General features: G+C 42.7%; 1 protein-coding gene across 1 annotated transcript in view; it reads right to left on the bottom strand.

Moving 5' to 3' along the window:
- The window catches only part of ADGRA3 (adhesion G protein-coupled receptor A3), a 107,253-nt gene that overhangs the window by 64,501 nt on the left and 25,231 nt on the right, over positions 1–17,521 (bottom strand). Inside the window, exons 2-3 of the mRNA XM_079154777.1 lie at positions 9,796–9,867; positions 1,639–1,710 (exon numbers count right to left, since the gene is read on the bottom strand). Of these exons, the coding sequence (XP_079010903.1) occupies positions 1,639–1,710; positions 9,796–9,867 (144 nt within the window). The remainder of the gene's footprint in view (positions 1–1,638; positions 1,711–9,795; positions 9,868–17,521) is intronic.

The raw sequence follows: 17,521 nt of genomic DNA, 5'->3' as shown, positions 1-17,521 counted from the left end.
CTCTGACCTCCTTAACTCCAGTCTCCGGTAACGACACTAACAATGTTCTCACTGGTTTCATTAAAAAGCCTTCACTGGAAAATAATACAAGCACAGAATAAGTAGAAAATAAGAAAACTGGTAGCAAGCCTTTCTCCAGAATTTCCTGTATAAACAATGTGCCACCACTCACCCCCAACAAAAGCTACGGTAATAAAAGGTCCCCACTACAGACCTGATTAAAATGTAAGTAATTTTGCAGGCTGAAGAGCAAATCCTTTAACTCCCACTATTGTTAATCTTACAGAATTCCAAACAAGACTGCCAACAGAGAGAAAAGGGGGAACAGCTATAGCCAAGTTTTAGATGAAAGATATTTTACTTGCACAAGTAGTAATTTGGGGGGGTGGGGGGGGCTGTATAGCTCTTGCCCAGCATGCAGAAGGCCCTGGGGTTTAATCTCCATGTCCACAAAAAAAAAAAAAAGAAAGAAAAGAAAAAAAAGTAGTGATTCTTAAAAACCCTGGGAAAACAGCACAAGAATGATTTTGAGCCGATGGCAAATGAGAAGAAACGTAAGACACCAGGAAAGTCTTTGTGTTCTCCTTGTTCCTTGTTTGTCTAAAAGCAGGACATAAGTTTGCAAAGTGTCCCTTCACCTCCTCCACCAGGAAGGACAAAGGCTTGCCCCTGGAGGGTTCTGGAGTCTTATCAACCTAGAGAGGCACCAGAGGATTCTACACAGCAAACATCACTAATCAACCTTTATCTACTATTCATTTCCCATATGCTCGCCTTCCCACAAATTGCTGCCCCTGGAGCCTCAAGGTTCCCTTCCTTTGTCCCGTCACTTCTCTGAAACCACACCGCTCCTGCTGAAGAACGTGCCAGCACTCAGCTCTAAACCACCCCGGTGACTCTTTTCCTGGCTTTTCTCCCAAGTATACAGGAAGTATACGTGCTAATGAATCTGTTTTTCTCTCGTGCATCTCTGTTAGAGGCATCCCAGATGAGAACTTAGAAGGGTAGAGAGAAAAACTATTGTTCTTCCCCATACTAGATATTTCCTGTCAAGAGTCTGTGAGCTTTTCTGGAAAAGTCAGCACCCAGGAAGCAGGCTGTGATCAATAAATGTTTTTAGAAGAAGTGGAGGAAGGCTGGACTATCTCAGCAGTCACACCTCAAACGTGAGCAACGGCAGAAAGACCCGACAGGGGAGGGGATTGTTTAGCTTTGGAATCTACAACAGCTGGCCTTTAGATTTTGAAATAATAACACATGGGCAAAAAATAAATGAAACCGGCAAGACTTCACATCATGATAGAAAGGCGCCTTGATTTATATTCATTTGAGACCCAGTTTGAAGGGAGTCATAACTTGAAAATCATCTTCAGATTAAATCAGTCTGCAGAGCTGACATGTTAACGATTTTATTAGCATGAGAAAAGACACAACTACCTGCCACCAAACAAATCACATTTGTGCAAAGTAATCTTCTAAGCTACACATATTAAATACTCTCTCTTCTTTGATCAGGGACCTGGCCAGGTGACCCTCTAGAAATTACCATACATCCATTTTTCACCATGGTAAGGTCAGTTAATAGCTGCTTATGAGAGAAACAACTCGAGCTCATAGGTGAGCAATTCAAATACTCACAATCTTTTTAGTGATGATAGTCCCCAAAAGGCACCTGGATCTATACTGCTAATCAGATTGTTCCGGAGGTCCCTGTGAAGAAACAAAAAAAGTAACTCACATATCAACACCGTCACAAATATTCAGGCTACTACACTTACCTACTGCACAGAAAGCAACGCCAACAATAGTAACAGGAGGAAACGGAAGTCAAAAGGAGACAGCAATGACAGCGAGAATTCAAATCTGAGAAACCTGGCTCCGAAGCCTTTTGTTTCGGTCAATACAGGAATAAAGGCATATGTCTTAAGAGGTACATGTGTCCTGACATTATCCAAATCTCAGTCATCACTAAACTACAACCATAAACGATAATTTTTTCTTAGTATGCTTTACTTTGGTTATCAAAGTACCCCAGCCACTGTACTTAGACAAACATCATGAAATCGAAATTTTTTAGAAAACATCTTTAAAAAAAACCCAATCCAAAATTCATGTCATTTAGCTGTTTACTTATTTTCTTCTCACAGGCTTCTACAGTCAGGTCTTCTACAAAGTGAAGATATTTTTTAAAGAGTAATAAATCACAGTATGTAAAGCTGGGCACAGTGGCACACACCTACAATCCCAGGTCCTCATGAGTGTGAGATGGGTCACTACCGGGAGGCCAGTCTGGGCAACTCATCAAGACCCTATCTCAAAATAAATTTTAAATGGACTGAGGAGGTTAACTCAGAGGTACAATACTCCTGGGTTCATGTCCCAGTACAAAAGAAAAGAAAAAAAGAAAAAGAAGAGAAAAGAGAGAGAGAGAGAAAAAAAGAAAAGAGAAGAAGAGAAGAGAAAAGAAAAATCACACTATGTAGCTCAAAGCAAAGATGCAGAAGACCCTATCTCCTGGGCACCCACAGCAGTCACAGTTGACCCCCCTCCTTCTCAAGCGCACTCCTGCACACCCGTGCCGGGGCCCTACCACTGGGGACAACAGTGTCTCAGCACATCTCTCTAAGGTGGGCTTTGGGCAGCAGGCTGAGGTGGGGACCCTCGGCTAGACTTCTGTTTAGAAGTCAGAGAGCATTCATTTCCTGAGGCCACACGCCTGCCTATGGCTGGACCACACTGCAGGTTTGCCAGACACCCTGAGGTGAGACTACTGGTCAGACGCAATCTTGTCAGAGTGGCTTCCAGTCACCGTCTTTTGGGAGCCAAAGCCAGACCACAGGCAGCAACTTTTTGCTGCTCTTTCCCAGGAGTCTTGATCTACCAATGCCAACCAGCCCCTTCCTTACAAGCCAGGTTTAGGGTGCCATGCCACCCTGTCCACACTATCAGTGGACTACCACAGGCATATCGAGGAATATCAGTACAAGCCAGGAGAGCAAGTGCCTAGGGTTTCCAAGTCCCTTACCTACTTCAGCTGATTTAAAGGGCTCCGCCAGAAACAGACCCAGGACCTTGGTGCTACCTGTTTTCACAATGAGGCGACCTGTGTCCGAGGGATCTTTAGTAACTATTGCTCTGTCATGGACACCCCACCTGTGTCCCAACAGTCTGAATCACTTGGCAGTCCTCAGTTTGCCGTCCGAAGCCCGCCCATCAGAAAGCATCAGGCCTCCTTTCTCTACTCTGCTTAGGAAAAGCACTCCGGGAAAGCCGTACTGCAGTGAGCGTGGCGCGTTTCCCCCATCCAGCTCCACGGCCCCACCAGCTCACCAGTTATACGGCCCAATTCATAATGTAGTAATTATTTCTGTTTCACTATCAATACAGTAAGAGTTGCAACACTGTGGGTCAAGCTCTGGATAGGTTTCCTGGAAAATTCACAAACGCTTTCCGACGAGGCTAGCCTCCGCTCGGTGGTGGGAGCAAACACTTCCTGCGGGCCCCGCATTCTTGACAAGCCTCTGTCCCGTGGTTCACCACACTGCCCAGGCTGCTTAATACGTGGGGGTAGAGACCGACGGCTGCTCTGGGAGTGTGCCCTGTGACCCGCGTGGCCTCCACAGAACCCCAGCCTCCACTCGTGCCCGGCCGCTTCTAACATATCCCGAGACCCTTCCACAGCAGCCAGGGTCAGGAGTGCAAATCCACCACCTCCCTGCTCATCAGTCAGGCTTTTCTACATAAAACCAAACCAGGCCTCTTTTAAAGAGGAAACCACCACTGAACACAGACAAAACCTATGATCTGATTGCTGTTACGAACTTTTTCACTGACCAGAATCCACATTATACATTTCACAAGAACACTGTGAACATTAGTAGCTACTGTGACCTGGGGGCAGGGAAGCCTCTACACTATTTTCTAAAAGGAAAAAAAAAAAAAAAAAATCTAAAATTATCAGAAAAGGTCAGAAAGATTCCCAAAATGTATTCAGACTATATACTGTAAGGTCTTGGCAGATCATCAGTAAACTCCATTCCTACCCTTCTCTCTGTATTTCCAACCGGATTTTTAAGCTCTTAATTGATGATGGTCCTTGGTTTAGCAATTTGAACAGAAAAAAGAAAACCATGCAGAGATGCAGTTTCTTTCATCCACAGCCCAAGGGATCCCTTATCCCACGAGCCTGCCTTAGGGCCCAAATGGCCACAGCAGTGGACAGTGGTCTCTGTGCCTCTGGCTTTCTGGTGAAGATCAGAGATGGAAGGGTGACAAGAGCCCTAGGGCCACCCCGGCCCCTCGAGGGAGAGGTCAGGACGGTATCCAGCTGTGGTCGGGGCAGTCTGCGGCAGACCGGCTCGGCGGGGCACCTGCTTCTGTCCTTCTTCCTCATGTCCTGCTCCCAAACCAATCAGCCCAACTCACACCTCATCTCAGGACCTGCTCCGGGGCAACAGCTTCTTACCCTGGCTGGTCCTGCCACCCTGCCGGTACCCAGGACAAGTACGAGCATCCACTCCAGAGCCTAAGGAGACTGACCACTCCATTCTAGGGCAAAGAGCAGAGCAACAAACCTGAGTCAATGGAAAACCCAAAAAACTTCAGGGTAGGTGGAGATGGAAAAGGGTAGCAACAATGAGAGATTCCAGAAGACAACAACAGCAGCACCGAGGGCTGCCACCAAGCGTGGAAGGGCCCGTCGCTGGGTGCAGGCTGATGGGATCTGTGTTTTGCTGGAAGCCTTCTCTTGACTTAGAGAGATACAACCCTTATTCTCCAAATGGTACAGAATGTACCTCAAATTTCTCCATATGTGGCACTTAATCAACCTTGTCAGGACCTTTCAAATGCATAAGATTTGAACATTGGCATGATTACAATAGCCTGGTCTGATCAGAGGTAGGACTGCCATTCCACTGATCTGACAGGGGCAGGATGTGAGCTTAGAGCTGTCAGCGGCCCACTTGCTACAAAGACAAAAGAGCCTATCAGATGAACCCAACAGACAGGAAGCCCTGGATCAGACCATGCCTGAAACCCAGCTCTAACTCTGGGCTCCTCATGTGGACAAATCACTAAATCCAGTGAGCTCACGTCTGTCACTCATCATAGGAGGTAGTATCATTATTTCAGATGAGGAAATTCATGAGCTGAAAGATTAAAAAATTCGGCCAAGATCTTGATATTAATAAATGACCAGGATTTAATCATATCTTAGACTGATATAGTGGAAATTTACTAAAGGAACTAAGCAAAATTATACCTACAGCAGTAGGAAAATAGCTAAAGCACATACATCAAAGAGCTGACCAGAGGTGAGACTAGAGGTAAAATCCTTCTAACTTCTCTGTGTTTAAAAAAAAAAAAAAAAAAAGGAAAGAAAAGAAAAAAGAAAAAGGCAGCAGCTGGGGATATAGCTCAGGTGGTAGAGTGCTTGCCTTGCACGCACAGGCCCTGGGTTCGATCCCCGGCACCACAAAACAAAAACAAAAAAGAAAAAGAGACAACTATTCCACAAGGTCATCAAGCTGCGAAGTCACCCCTCCCATGCTCTCCCCGTCACCCCAACCAGGTCACACGCCACCCATCTTCACTCCCCACCTAAGGGTCTTCCCCAACACGAGCCTGACTGTGGCTCGCTCTAGCTGACACCACCAAAGGCGGCGTCTCCTCAGAAGAAAGTCCAAAGCCTCAGGTACCCACAGGGCTGTCCCCAGCCCCGGCCTCGCCCATCCTTCCTCCTCCAACTCACTTCCCATTCTGCCCCAGCACCTCCCTCCCATCGCTCAATCCATCTTTCTCACCACATGTGCCAGTCACATCCCAAGGTATTTCCAGGGTTCATGAAGCTCAATGGTAGGGTGCTTACCGAGCAGGCTTGAGGCTCTGGGTCCTCCCTGGCACTGGGAAGAAGGGAAGGTAGGCGGACAGCAGGGTGGCTCATTCTCTCTCACCTCTAGGCCTTCTCACACGGGGTGCCCCATCCCTGACACATACCTCGATCTCCCCGACCCCACGGTTCTTCTCCTACTTGGCTCCTCCTACTCACTCGAAAGGCTCTGATCAAACATCATTCTGTCCTCCAGAAATATGCCTCTCAACAACCATGCCCTGCCCTCCCAACAGGCCTCACCAGGCTGTACTGCTGCTGAATGTCTTTGCCAACAGACCACAAGTTCCACAAGACCAGGGTCTGCTGTGCCCAGTGAGGGGGAGACATCCGATACATAGCACGTGGACAGATGGATAAACAGGCTAAAAAATAAACCTAGGCTGAGACACAGAATTATGTCAACTAACCTTTACTATAAAAATATTTTTAGTGAACTATGGTTAGCCACAAAATCACTAGGATATTCATAAAGATAAAACATGTAGAGAATATTAAATCTCATTCATAATCACTTACATTCTTAGTAAAAACAGTGCCATAATACCTGCAACTGACCTTCAAATAATTCAGCACACACCTGTGCATGTTGGTTTACTCCAATATGGGAAAAAAATAAATAAATACTGAACTGCTGAATACGAGCAGAGAAACTGCTACATGGGAGATTACAGCATTGCCCTTTCCATTTTTCTGTATTTTGAATTTTTCATTTAAAAATTTCATTTTTATCCCCAACTTTATAAGTTCTAGATTTTGAGGTTAGTCCCAGGAAGTACAGTATATCATCCACCAGTTTATTACTTCCTATCTCCCCCTCCCACCTGACCCCAACCACACACATCAAAGAAAGAAAAATGATTTTTATGAGAAAGTCCAACCCATATGGTTTTGACTTGTTTTGCATAAGCTGAAAAGCTCTGGAAATAGAAATATATAATGTCAGTTCCATTTTTTAAAAACATAAGTTTCCCTTTTCAGATTTTAAACAGCGTCTACAAGAGGAACTGATTTAGCTAAAGCAGTACATAAATTTGTGGTCAATGATGAACTGCATGTGTTTCTACAAAATACCTCTCATGAATAACTGAGTGCCGTAATATGATTTAAAGATACACTTTTTCTTTAATAATAAAAAATTCTTGACATATTATATAATATTTAATAATAGCCATATTAATCAGGCATTGCCAAGAGATATTTATAGTCAGATTCTCTCATTTAACATCCCCCCTCCCCCTTCCAACCTACAGCTTCCTAGTAAACATGAGTCTGACCTTAGAATGCAGAACTAAATCTGGATACACTGGATCATTAAAACCTAAGTGAAAAGAAACACAAAGAACTGCTTTAACAGCATGAAAGGAATATTTTAACAGTTCCTGGTAAAAGCGTGGACTCCTCTAGGACGTTTCTTCTACAAGAACACTCAACTCAAAACGCCTTCAATAATCAAGAGAACAATGCTCTGGCATTACAGGGAACAGAGAGAGGCAGTGTGGGCAGCTGGTCCCACCTGGGCACATCTGGCCACCCTCACACTGTAAAGTAAGACCAAGACTCAGGTCTGGGCTTCTAAGTGCTTGAAAAAGTGCTGAGAGTAGGGGCTGTGCAGATCCAGCACTGGGGTTTCTGGCTGAAGCCTCCACTCACCAGAGTCCGTCACAGCCCCGTGTGTGTGTGTGTGTGTGTGTGTGTGTGTGTGTGTGTGTGTGTGTGTGTGTGTACATATGTATGTGTTTTCCAACAAAAGACAGAGATGGAATTCTGAGATGCAGGTAGAAATAGACCTTGGGCTAAAAACATTCATTGCATCTTAATATCACCCAAAATGGCAACCTAGTTGTTTTGTTCCAAATATAGAGACTTATTATCATTTAAAAGCTGAAAATAAGGTCAAAGAGAAGGGATATTAAGAAGCGAACTTAAGAAGAGCAACGCACGTCGCGGGCAGGACAGAACACTGGCCATGCTGGGCACACTTTCTAAGGTGCACATGAGCAACCACATCGAGCCTAAGAAGTGTGTCTCTAAATACGACAGATGCCATGTACCCCTGGGGGTATCTGTAACCTTCCCTCTGGAATGGGAGGACCATACCATTCATCAGCTAAGCTCCACTGAATGCCTGGCAGTGTGCTACATGCTGGGTCAGTTACCTATAACCTTTCTTTGCAAGCAACAGACACCCGACAGGAAGGTACTGCCTCCTGCTCCCCAGTGGCAGGCAGCACTGTGATTCAGCAGGGTCCCCCAGGGCTTCCCACCGGTACCTGCTGGTCCTCCCCAGGCACTTTAACAGGCTGGCCCCTGCCCACATGAGCGGCAGAACGGCTCCTATACTACAGGTAGAGCCAATCTTCCTGGTGACAGGGAGGAAATTCCCTTCTAAAAGGTCCAAGCACATCTGACTCAATCAAGTTGGCTCAAATGCCCACTTCTAAACCATCAGCCATGAAGTATGCTCTATTAATGGGCTGCTCTTTGCATGGTTGGGTATGGGGCTAAGGGTGCAGCCAGTAAACTCAGAGGACTCCAGGGAGTACAACAGGAATCATTAGACAGAAATAGAAAAAAAATTCTGAGAATTAAATACTGCCATGCCAAGACTGCTTCAGAGTATTTATTTATGTGTGTCTGAGTACGTTTCTGCATATGCATATACAGACGTGCAAGTAGTCCTATGAAGTATATGCACGTGCAAATGAATATGGATGCAATGCTACATACATGTGTACATACTTAAGTATATACAGAACCTAACTAAAGATATCTGATCAAAAAACAGAAAATGACATAACATGAAAAGACAAATGCTGCTAAGCATTATGCACTTAAAAACATCAGTGCCAGGCATGATGGTGAACACCTGTGATCCCAGAAACTCAGGAGGAGGCAGGAGGATCCCAAGTTTGAGGCCAGCCTCAGCAACTAAGCAAGACCCTGTCTCTAAATAAAAAATAAACAGGTCTGGACTGGTAAAGTGCCCCTGGATTCAATCCCCAGTACCAAAAAAGAAAACACAAAGCAATCTAGGCAACAGAGTCTTGTGGGAATCCAACGATCAAACCCCCAGGTGAAACCCACAGGCAAGGCCATGGAGAGAAGAAACAAAGGTGAGGCAGAGCAAAAAGAATGAAGAAAAACAACAGTGCTACTTCAAAGAAATGGAGATGCTCAGTGTGGCTCCCTTATGTACTCTGAAATTTAATCCTAAATGCACGAGTAACAGGGGAATTTGAAACAGGATCCGGGAATCACATTTAGAACACAAGCAAATTAAATATCCATTGCCTAAAATTTACCAAAGCAAAAAATGAGTGCTATTTAAAACACATCAGATCATAAGCAAAACTAAACAAATTCTCAGCAAATATTACGTTCAAAGATACTGGAAAACAATTTATCTAAAAGTTTTCCCTCTCAATTTTCTTAAATTCAAATTAAAAAACATATGCATTCCATGATACAGAATTTCAAAATTATATCTATGCTTTAAGTCAGTGGTCAGTCAATAAAGATTCATGACGTGTTCTGTAAATGGTTTTACTGGAAGACATCCAGGTCAACTTATTATTATTGCCATCCTGTCTTACACAACACCTCTGTCAGTAGTAACCAATTTATTGTCTATGGCTGCTCTCCCCCGTGAGTGGCAGAGCTGTGACAAGCCCTAGGGGCCACAAAGTCCACATCTGCTACTATTTCACACTTTCAGTAGGTGTGCCTCTCTCTACTTTAAGTCATTATTTTGTTTTTAAAATTCAAGTCTTGAAGTTTTGCATGATAAACTGCTGGGAAGACTCGCCTTTTGTTCTGAATAGCTGGGAGTTTGGGAACAGGTTCACAATGAAAAGGTGCTAAATAAAATAAGAAGAAGAAATGATAATGAAGGGAATACTCACAGTCTTTCAAGGAGACTTAATCCAGAAAACGAGCCATTCTTCAGCTCGGATATTTTATTGTTGCTCAGAATCCTAAAAATGACAAGAAAGAAAAATATAAGTTGTCCAGCGTACACTATCAGGATCAAAGTAATTCCGCTCGATAAGTTTAAACCTACAAGGAATTCTTGGAAATCATTTACTACCCAGGATTTTTGAGATGAACAAGAAAAGCGGGGCTTCTGTGACAAACTCACTCATACATCTCATCACACTTTAAATCATTCCTGTCACATATAATCAAAACTTGAAAATAAAAAGGGAGAAATGTTAACACACAATAGCTCTAAGTTCAATATTAGGAAAGAAGGTGGCACGCATATTGTCAATCCACACATGAAAGGCACACATTCGTTTTAAAATTGGAAACTTAACAGAAAAATGTATGCATAACATGTTGATCAACAAAATACTGACCTCACAAAGAAATAAAGCACTTTCCGGATATTGTTTCTATAATGCTGAGTATTATTTATATTTCAACAACAATTGCAATTCTGCTTCCATCAGAGCTCACAGAGCCCCCTGCAGGGCTCTCCTAGGAGAGACTAGGTGTAACCATCATCTCACTTCCTCTCTGGGTTCTGGAACTTGGTGCAGCTTCTGCAGCCTGAGTGACAACAGAGTGTCTATGAAGAAGGTGAAAAGGCTGGAGCTACCAGATTTGAGACAATGGGGACCTCGAGGTAAGGATAATGACAAAATCAAGTCAAGAGTTAAGTAAACAGTCCAGAGTCCATTAGCAGATGGCAGAGTCACACTCTGAGCCCGTGCAATTTCTATTCCAAATCCCACGATCTTCAACATACACCAGGGTTGGCCAAGACGCCCACAGGCATTGGGGCAGAAATTCTCCACCACGTGTGGTGTCTCGTAACTGTCAGGAGCAGCCTCGTGGTACCACAACACAGCAACGAGTGCACACAAAGGCCAACAGTATACCTCTGGGACATTAGATTTCAGGTTATATGTTTTATTTTGTCTAAAACAATAGACTTGGATTTTAACTTTGTTTTTTTTTTTTTTTTTTTTTTTTAAACAAACGAAAGTGGCCAGATGATATTTAATTTTTCTTTAATAAAAGTAGGATATTTACCAAACAATCCCTGCCATGAGTCTGCTATCCAGAGGTATTTTTGGGATGGCTAGGAACTCAAGTCAAGCCTACCTGGGCTCTTCATTCAAGTTATGTTGATCCAGACAAGACAAGGCAGCTCTCTAAGAGTTCCTACCTTCGTAAAACAGGAAGAATAGAATCTGTCTCATAAACCCTAGAAAGGGGTCAGAAAAAGCAGCACACCCCCAATGAGTAGCCATGTGAGTTTCACATCCTGACACCTTGGTTTGAAGACTCACATCCTTCCTCATTCCTGGGCTCGAGGTGCATCTTGTAATCAAAGTACATTACTGTGCAGTGTTCTATGCCTCCCTGGAGTCGCTACTAAAGTGAGGATGAGGCTTCAAAAGCCTTCCGACCAAAATACAGCAGCGGAGGAAGAGGGGGCAGGGTCATCAGCAGGTACCAAGTTACAGTTAGACAAAGTTCGGGGGTACTGTTGCACAGTGTGGTGACTGCAGATGACAATTATGTACTGTACATTCCAAAAAGTCAGAAGAAAGGAATTTGAAAAAGTTTTCACTCAAAAGAACTGATAGATGGTAACAGAGATAAATGTTTGACCTGATTTAAAACACTATGCAATGTATACATGTATTGAACAACAAATGGTACCACATTAATTCATACTTCTATGATTTTGTCTATCCATTAAAATGATTTTTAAATAAAACATTTTCTTTAGTAGAAATATCAAAAATTTGGGTTTTTTTTGTTTTTTTTTTTTGCACTGGGGATTGAACTCAGGGGCACTTGACCACAGAGCCACATCCCCAGCCCTATTTTGTATTTTTATTTAGAGACAGGGTCTCACTGAGTTGCTTAGCACCTCACCATTGCTGAGGCTGGCTTTGAATTCACAATTCTCCTTCCTGTCTCAGCCTCCCAAGCCACTGGGATTACAGGCGTGCGCCACTGCACCCGGCTCAAAGGTTTTTTAAAAGAAAGGTTGGCCTGGGAAAAGCAAACTGAGACTTGTGGCCACAAGAGTCACTTCCACCCATCATCCTGGACGGGCCTGACCCCAAGCTAACAGTCACCAAATCTGACAAAAGGTAGATACAACTCCTTTTTAAGAGACCAACACTGCAGTCTACCAAAGAGGTCTGGGACCAGAGAAAGAATTAAACCAATTATGATATAATATAATAATTAAACCACAAAGTTTTACACATCCATAAAAATGAGTCTTTCACAAAGGAAATGTGGAAAAGAGGAAAATCATTACCATCAATTAAACAGCAAACAAAATTGATACTACTGATTAAAAAGAATCTTTTGCGTGTGCACACACATGTGTATACACACACACAAACACACACACACACACACAGACTGGGAAGACAATATATCAAAATGATCGCTATCCTAGTGATGAGGTTTGCATTCATTTCCCCTTATTCCTTACAATCTTTTAAAAAAGATATTTGAGATTTTGATAGACAATTATTTTATTCATTTATTTACATGTGGTGCTGAGACCCGAACCTAGTGCCTCACACATGCTCAGGCAAGCACTCTACCACTGAGCCACAACCCCAGCCCCTATTCTTTACAATCCTGCAGGAACTTTTGAAATATCTAGAATAAGATTCTCATCTTCAAAATAATTTTCTCCTGACAATAAACATAAAAACCTTAATAACAAAATACAGTGTGAAATTGAGTTAATTCTTAGAAATAAAATCCGAAGGAACACTTTGGATTTTGAGATTTACATTCACACTGATTTACCTTTTACAGAGTATGCACAGTGGCTGACACTGCCTACCTAACAGTACCAAGGGTACTGCAGAAGACTGGTGCTCACACGCAGGGGCGGGGTTCCAACACACCCCACCAGGGCAAAGGACTCGGCCTGTGACATCACTGCATTCCCGCAGGAGGACTTCAACTTCACATTTACGACAGAAGAATATTAGACCAGAATGATGACCAAGACCTCACCCCAGCACTTTTTAACTCTCTATGATCATTCGCGTTTTAACAAGCAAAGCTGCCCAGCTTCACGGCCACTGACGATTTATACCCAATAAACAAAAACAAAGAAACACAATGAAAAGCACCCAACTCCCCAGCTCAGTGACATCAGCACCCCATTTCTGGGTGAAGAATGAAACCCCAATATGGAAGTAGCTTGTGGAACAACTGCCAGGTGGTGGCTGAACTGCTTGCACTGTGATTCAGCACTGCTTCAGCAAGGGGACTGTCGTGTGCTCAGTCATAAAGGCTGTAGTACAATAAATGATAGATTTTATTGAGGAAAGTAAAAAGGAAGACATTTCATCACACTTAAGAAGTTATAACTGTAACCTCAAAAATATAGTTTACAACCTCAAGTTAATCTATTTAGTCTACACATTACTGAATGTGTTTAAGGATTTTGTGCAGGAAAACAGGATTGGTATGAATAAATCTTCTCTGCAGACAGCTTTTATACTCAATTTTGAAATGAGAGACTGTGGAACTAGCAAAGGCATAATACCATATATCATTATCAACCTAAAACCCATTCATAATCAATATTTTTGCTGACATCTCTGAAACCTCAAACTTTCTGGGAGGTAACTAAATGAAAAATATAAAACTGACCCAAGTTATAAAGCTCATCTAAACCACTTCTGTTCTACACTAAGGACGATAACGCCACATGATCTATAGACAATGAGCAGAGATGCTGTTCAGGCTCCACCTCTCAAATTCAAAGACCAGAAGAAGAGTCTGACATCCACTGCCAACATTTAACACAGCGCCAAGTTAGTGCGACACATCGTGTACACTGAAATGTGGAAAAAGGAGTAAGAGTTAATGAAGACAAGTTTCTTTAAAAAAAAAAAAAAATCAAAATTTTATGGGACAAAAAAATTAAAATGAGGTCTTAAGTGTTCTCAGTTGCTTGCTATTCCAAGCCCAAGATGGCTGAAACCTCCAAAGCTGTTATCAGAACCCCTGCTCTGTATGGCAGAAGTCACCAAATAATATTCCTTTTGAGGGAAATCTGAAATTGCATTTCAAAAGTATAAACCATTCGAATCAACATTAGGGTCATAATTCATGACATCACCCACTAGAGGCAAAAATCGGACCAGCAATCGAATAGGCTTATTGTAACAGGTTGGACAGTTCTAATGGAATGAAGACGTGTCCACCTCCCGCTGCAAAGCTGACCTTAATTAGAAAGAGGTTACTTACAACCTCTGCAGACAGAATTAAGGATCTAGAGAAGAGATGGTCCTGGATTACAGCAGGCCCTAACCCCAGGGACAAATATCCTAGGAGAGAAGACAGAGGAGAAGGCCACAGGAAGATCCTGTCCAAACTGGGACTCTTAAAACTGGAAAATGCAAGGCGGCAGATTCCTAACTCATACTAGCTAAGGATCTTCCAAAACCAAGGAAAGGAATAAATACGTCATTTTAAAACAATGTACAGCCAGGCACAGTGACGAAGGCCTATAATCCCAGGGACTTGGGAGACTAAGATAGGAGGATCACAAGTTCAAGGCCAGCCTCAGCAAATAATGGAGGCCCTAAGTAACTCATGAGATCCTTTCTCAACATAAAAAACAAAAAGGGCTTGCTGGCAATGTGGCTCAGTGGTAAAGTGCCCTTGGATTCAATCCTCAGTACAAAAAAAAGAGCATATTTTTAAAATTTCTATTTGACCTGCTAAATCTATAAGCAATTCAAAAATTCAAGATAAATGATAAATATGCACAACTCCCTTCAAAGGCAAATAAATATTTCCCATACATATAAAGAACTTTAAAAGAAATTAATTTTTTAAAAATTCTCAATATAAAACCTAGCAATGACCCTGAATGGGACTGTAGTCCCAGCAGCTCAGGAGGCTAAAGCAGGAGAATCACCTGAGCCCCAAGAGTTCAAGGCCAGCTTGGACAACAAGGAGACCCTGTCTCCTTAAAAACAAATGATACCAAGAGATCGTAATCACAGGAAGGAATGTACATCCTCAATCATGACAGAATACAAATAAAAATTAAGATGCCATAAACTGCTCAACAGAGGAGGAAAAGATGCGATAACATTTTATATTCCAGGATGAAACAGACAATGATATTTTGCTATGAATCAACATAATCACACAAAGAAAGGCAAAATTACCAATGCTGCTCTTTTAATTCCTCCTCAGATAATTTATTCTAAAGACACACCTACACTTATATAAAATATATTAACATGTTATATATTTTATAATTATATATATTCATATAACAAAATTACCCATTGCACCGTGGTTTGTAAAAACTAATGACTAAACATTTAGGTTGGTTCCAGAAATAGAAGGATTTATGGGATTTTTTTCTAGTTATAAAATGGGATACCATTTTGGATCCCATGTGGATACCATGGAGGAGGAGGGCATGCAGGAGAGGAAGCTCCTTAGAGATTTATGATTTACTCACAGTCAAGGTTTCCATCCCTTGACATTTCAGATTTGCTCAAGTAGCACCAACTAGTAATACAAATTGATATGTGTTAAGATTTTTTGTTTTAACATGTTAGCACAATAAATCTTTTTTTTTTTTTTTTTTTTTTTTTTTTTGCGGTGCTGGGGATTGAACTCAGGGCCTTATGTTTGCAAGGCAAACACTCTACCAACTGATCTATCTCCCCGGCCCATAATAAATCTATTATGTGCTACATTCTTCTCTATCAAGGGCAAAAAAATAAAAGAAAAAAAGAAGAAGAAGAAAGAAATGTAGGCTAGATTTTGTAAAGGTGAGTCACTAACCTCAACTGGCACACATCCTAAACCTTCAGGGCCACCTGTAATAAGCTAAAATCAGGAATTTCAACTCCTCGAAATGAATTGTTAGTGCTTTGCTTTATTTATCCCATCAATAAAACTATATGACTGGAAACATTCTCAGATTTCTAGTCCAGGACCATTCACATCCAAACAGCCACCTGTTTGCTTCAGAGCTGGTGACCTTGATGATTGTGGTTTTTTTACATTTTTAAATGGATAAAAAGAAAACCCAAAACATATTCTGAGACACATGAAAGTTGTATGAAATTCAAACTTCCAAGTCCTTGAGTGAAGTTTGGTGGGAACACAACACACCCACTTGTAGACTCCACGGCTGCTTCACACTACCACCAGGGCAGAGCGGGGCGGCCACCACAGAAGGGCAGCCCTGTAAAGCCTGCCATATTCCCTAAGTGGCACTTAGCAGCAAACTGCCTACTCCTGTTTTACTCTGTCCAGCTTATTCTGTTTTCAGGTAAATGCAAATCAAGTGCTAATTTCTAAATTAATTCCTCTCAGCAAGTAAGAATAAGAGAGTTATCTAATGAATTTCAAAACTCCCCATTGACTTGAATAATCTTTATCATAAAATAACATTTAATTCCAGATGGCACCAGCAATTACACAAGTTTTTTAAGTTTTATTCGTTGCTTTATTCACCAACATGTCCTTTGCTTGATTGGATACACACGTTCGCCAATTTTTAAAGAAATAGTTCCTGCCTGTCAACAAGTGTTCTGCCTGCACTGAATTCACTGTGCTTGATCAGCTCTCCCTGTTACCTGCGGTACTCTGCAGGCGTCTGTGCACTCACCACGGCTGCGGAGCTCTATTCCAATCTGACCATCACTGTATCCCCACAAAAAAGAACACGCTGGTGACCACCTCGGGGACTCTCCTGCAGCCACTCTTATGCAGAAGTACTCGTCCTTCACAAGAACTCTGGGATAAAGGCATTATAATTTTCTCCAAAAAAAAAATTTCCGTAACGAGAGACTTTAGGGAACTTGCCTGGGTTCCCAATCGCAGTAAGTGGCAGAGTTACGATTCCAATGATACCTGGCACACAGTAAGTAATCTGTGGCCACGGAGGTATGCTACTTGGGACCATCTTTCACAAAAGCACAGAAGTGGGCAGACAGTCCTCAGCTGCACGTGTCTGAAGGCTCTGCCTCCATTTTCAATTTTCAGGCAGAAGCCACCAATTGTGCAGCCAGTGTCCATGCATCATGGTGACAGGGCTCTCCACGTCTGCGCAGGGCAGACTTCGTGGGGACCTTCTCCGCACAGTGCTTCGGGCTGGACTGACCCCATTCTCTCAGTGCATGGGGGTCTGAGGCCTCGCCTACCGCTCTGCCCTTCCTTTCCCTCTGCTTTCAGAGAAGCCAGACCTGCACCCCAGGATGAAGGCTTCCATGCCTACTTCCACTTCCTCTCCCTTTACTTTTCACTTCCCCCACTAAGTATCCTGCACTCCGTCTCTAGCCTGACCACGTTCCCAGAGAATCCAACAAGGTGCTCACAACATCTGTTCAATAAATTAATGAAATGAAAAATGTGCCTGGGTTTAAGTTTCGATGCTCAAAGATCCCTCCCTGAGGACATAATGGTACAGCATCTGTAACTTATTGGCCTCCAGGGGTAGAGAGGAGAAGTATGAATCCCAGGCCACTCTCATTCCTTCCTCCCTCTACAGCTTCTGGGGCTTTCTTTGAAAATCTACCAAAACGTGTCTCATCTTCTTTCTTTTAATAGTGCAATAAAAGCATCCTGAGATAACTTTTTCCACAACCCTTC

This window comes from Sciurus vulgaris (genome assembly GCF_902686455.1).
Source record: "Sciurus vulgaris genome assembly, chromosome: 9".
In the NCBI taxonomy this organism is placed as follows: domain Eukaryota; kingdom Metazoa; phylum Chordata; class Mammalia; order Rodentia; family Sciuridae; genus Sciurus; species Sciurus vulgaris.
Note: the sequence above shows the minus strand (reverse complement) of the source record. Positions and strands in the feature narration are given on the sequence as shown.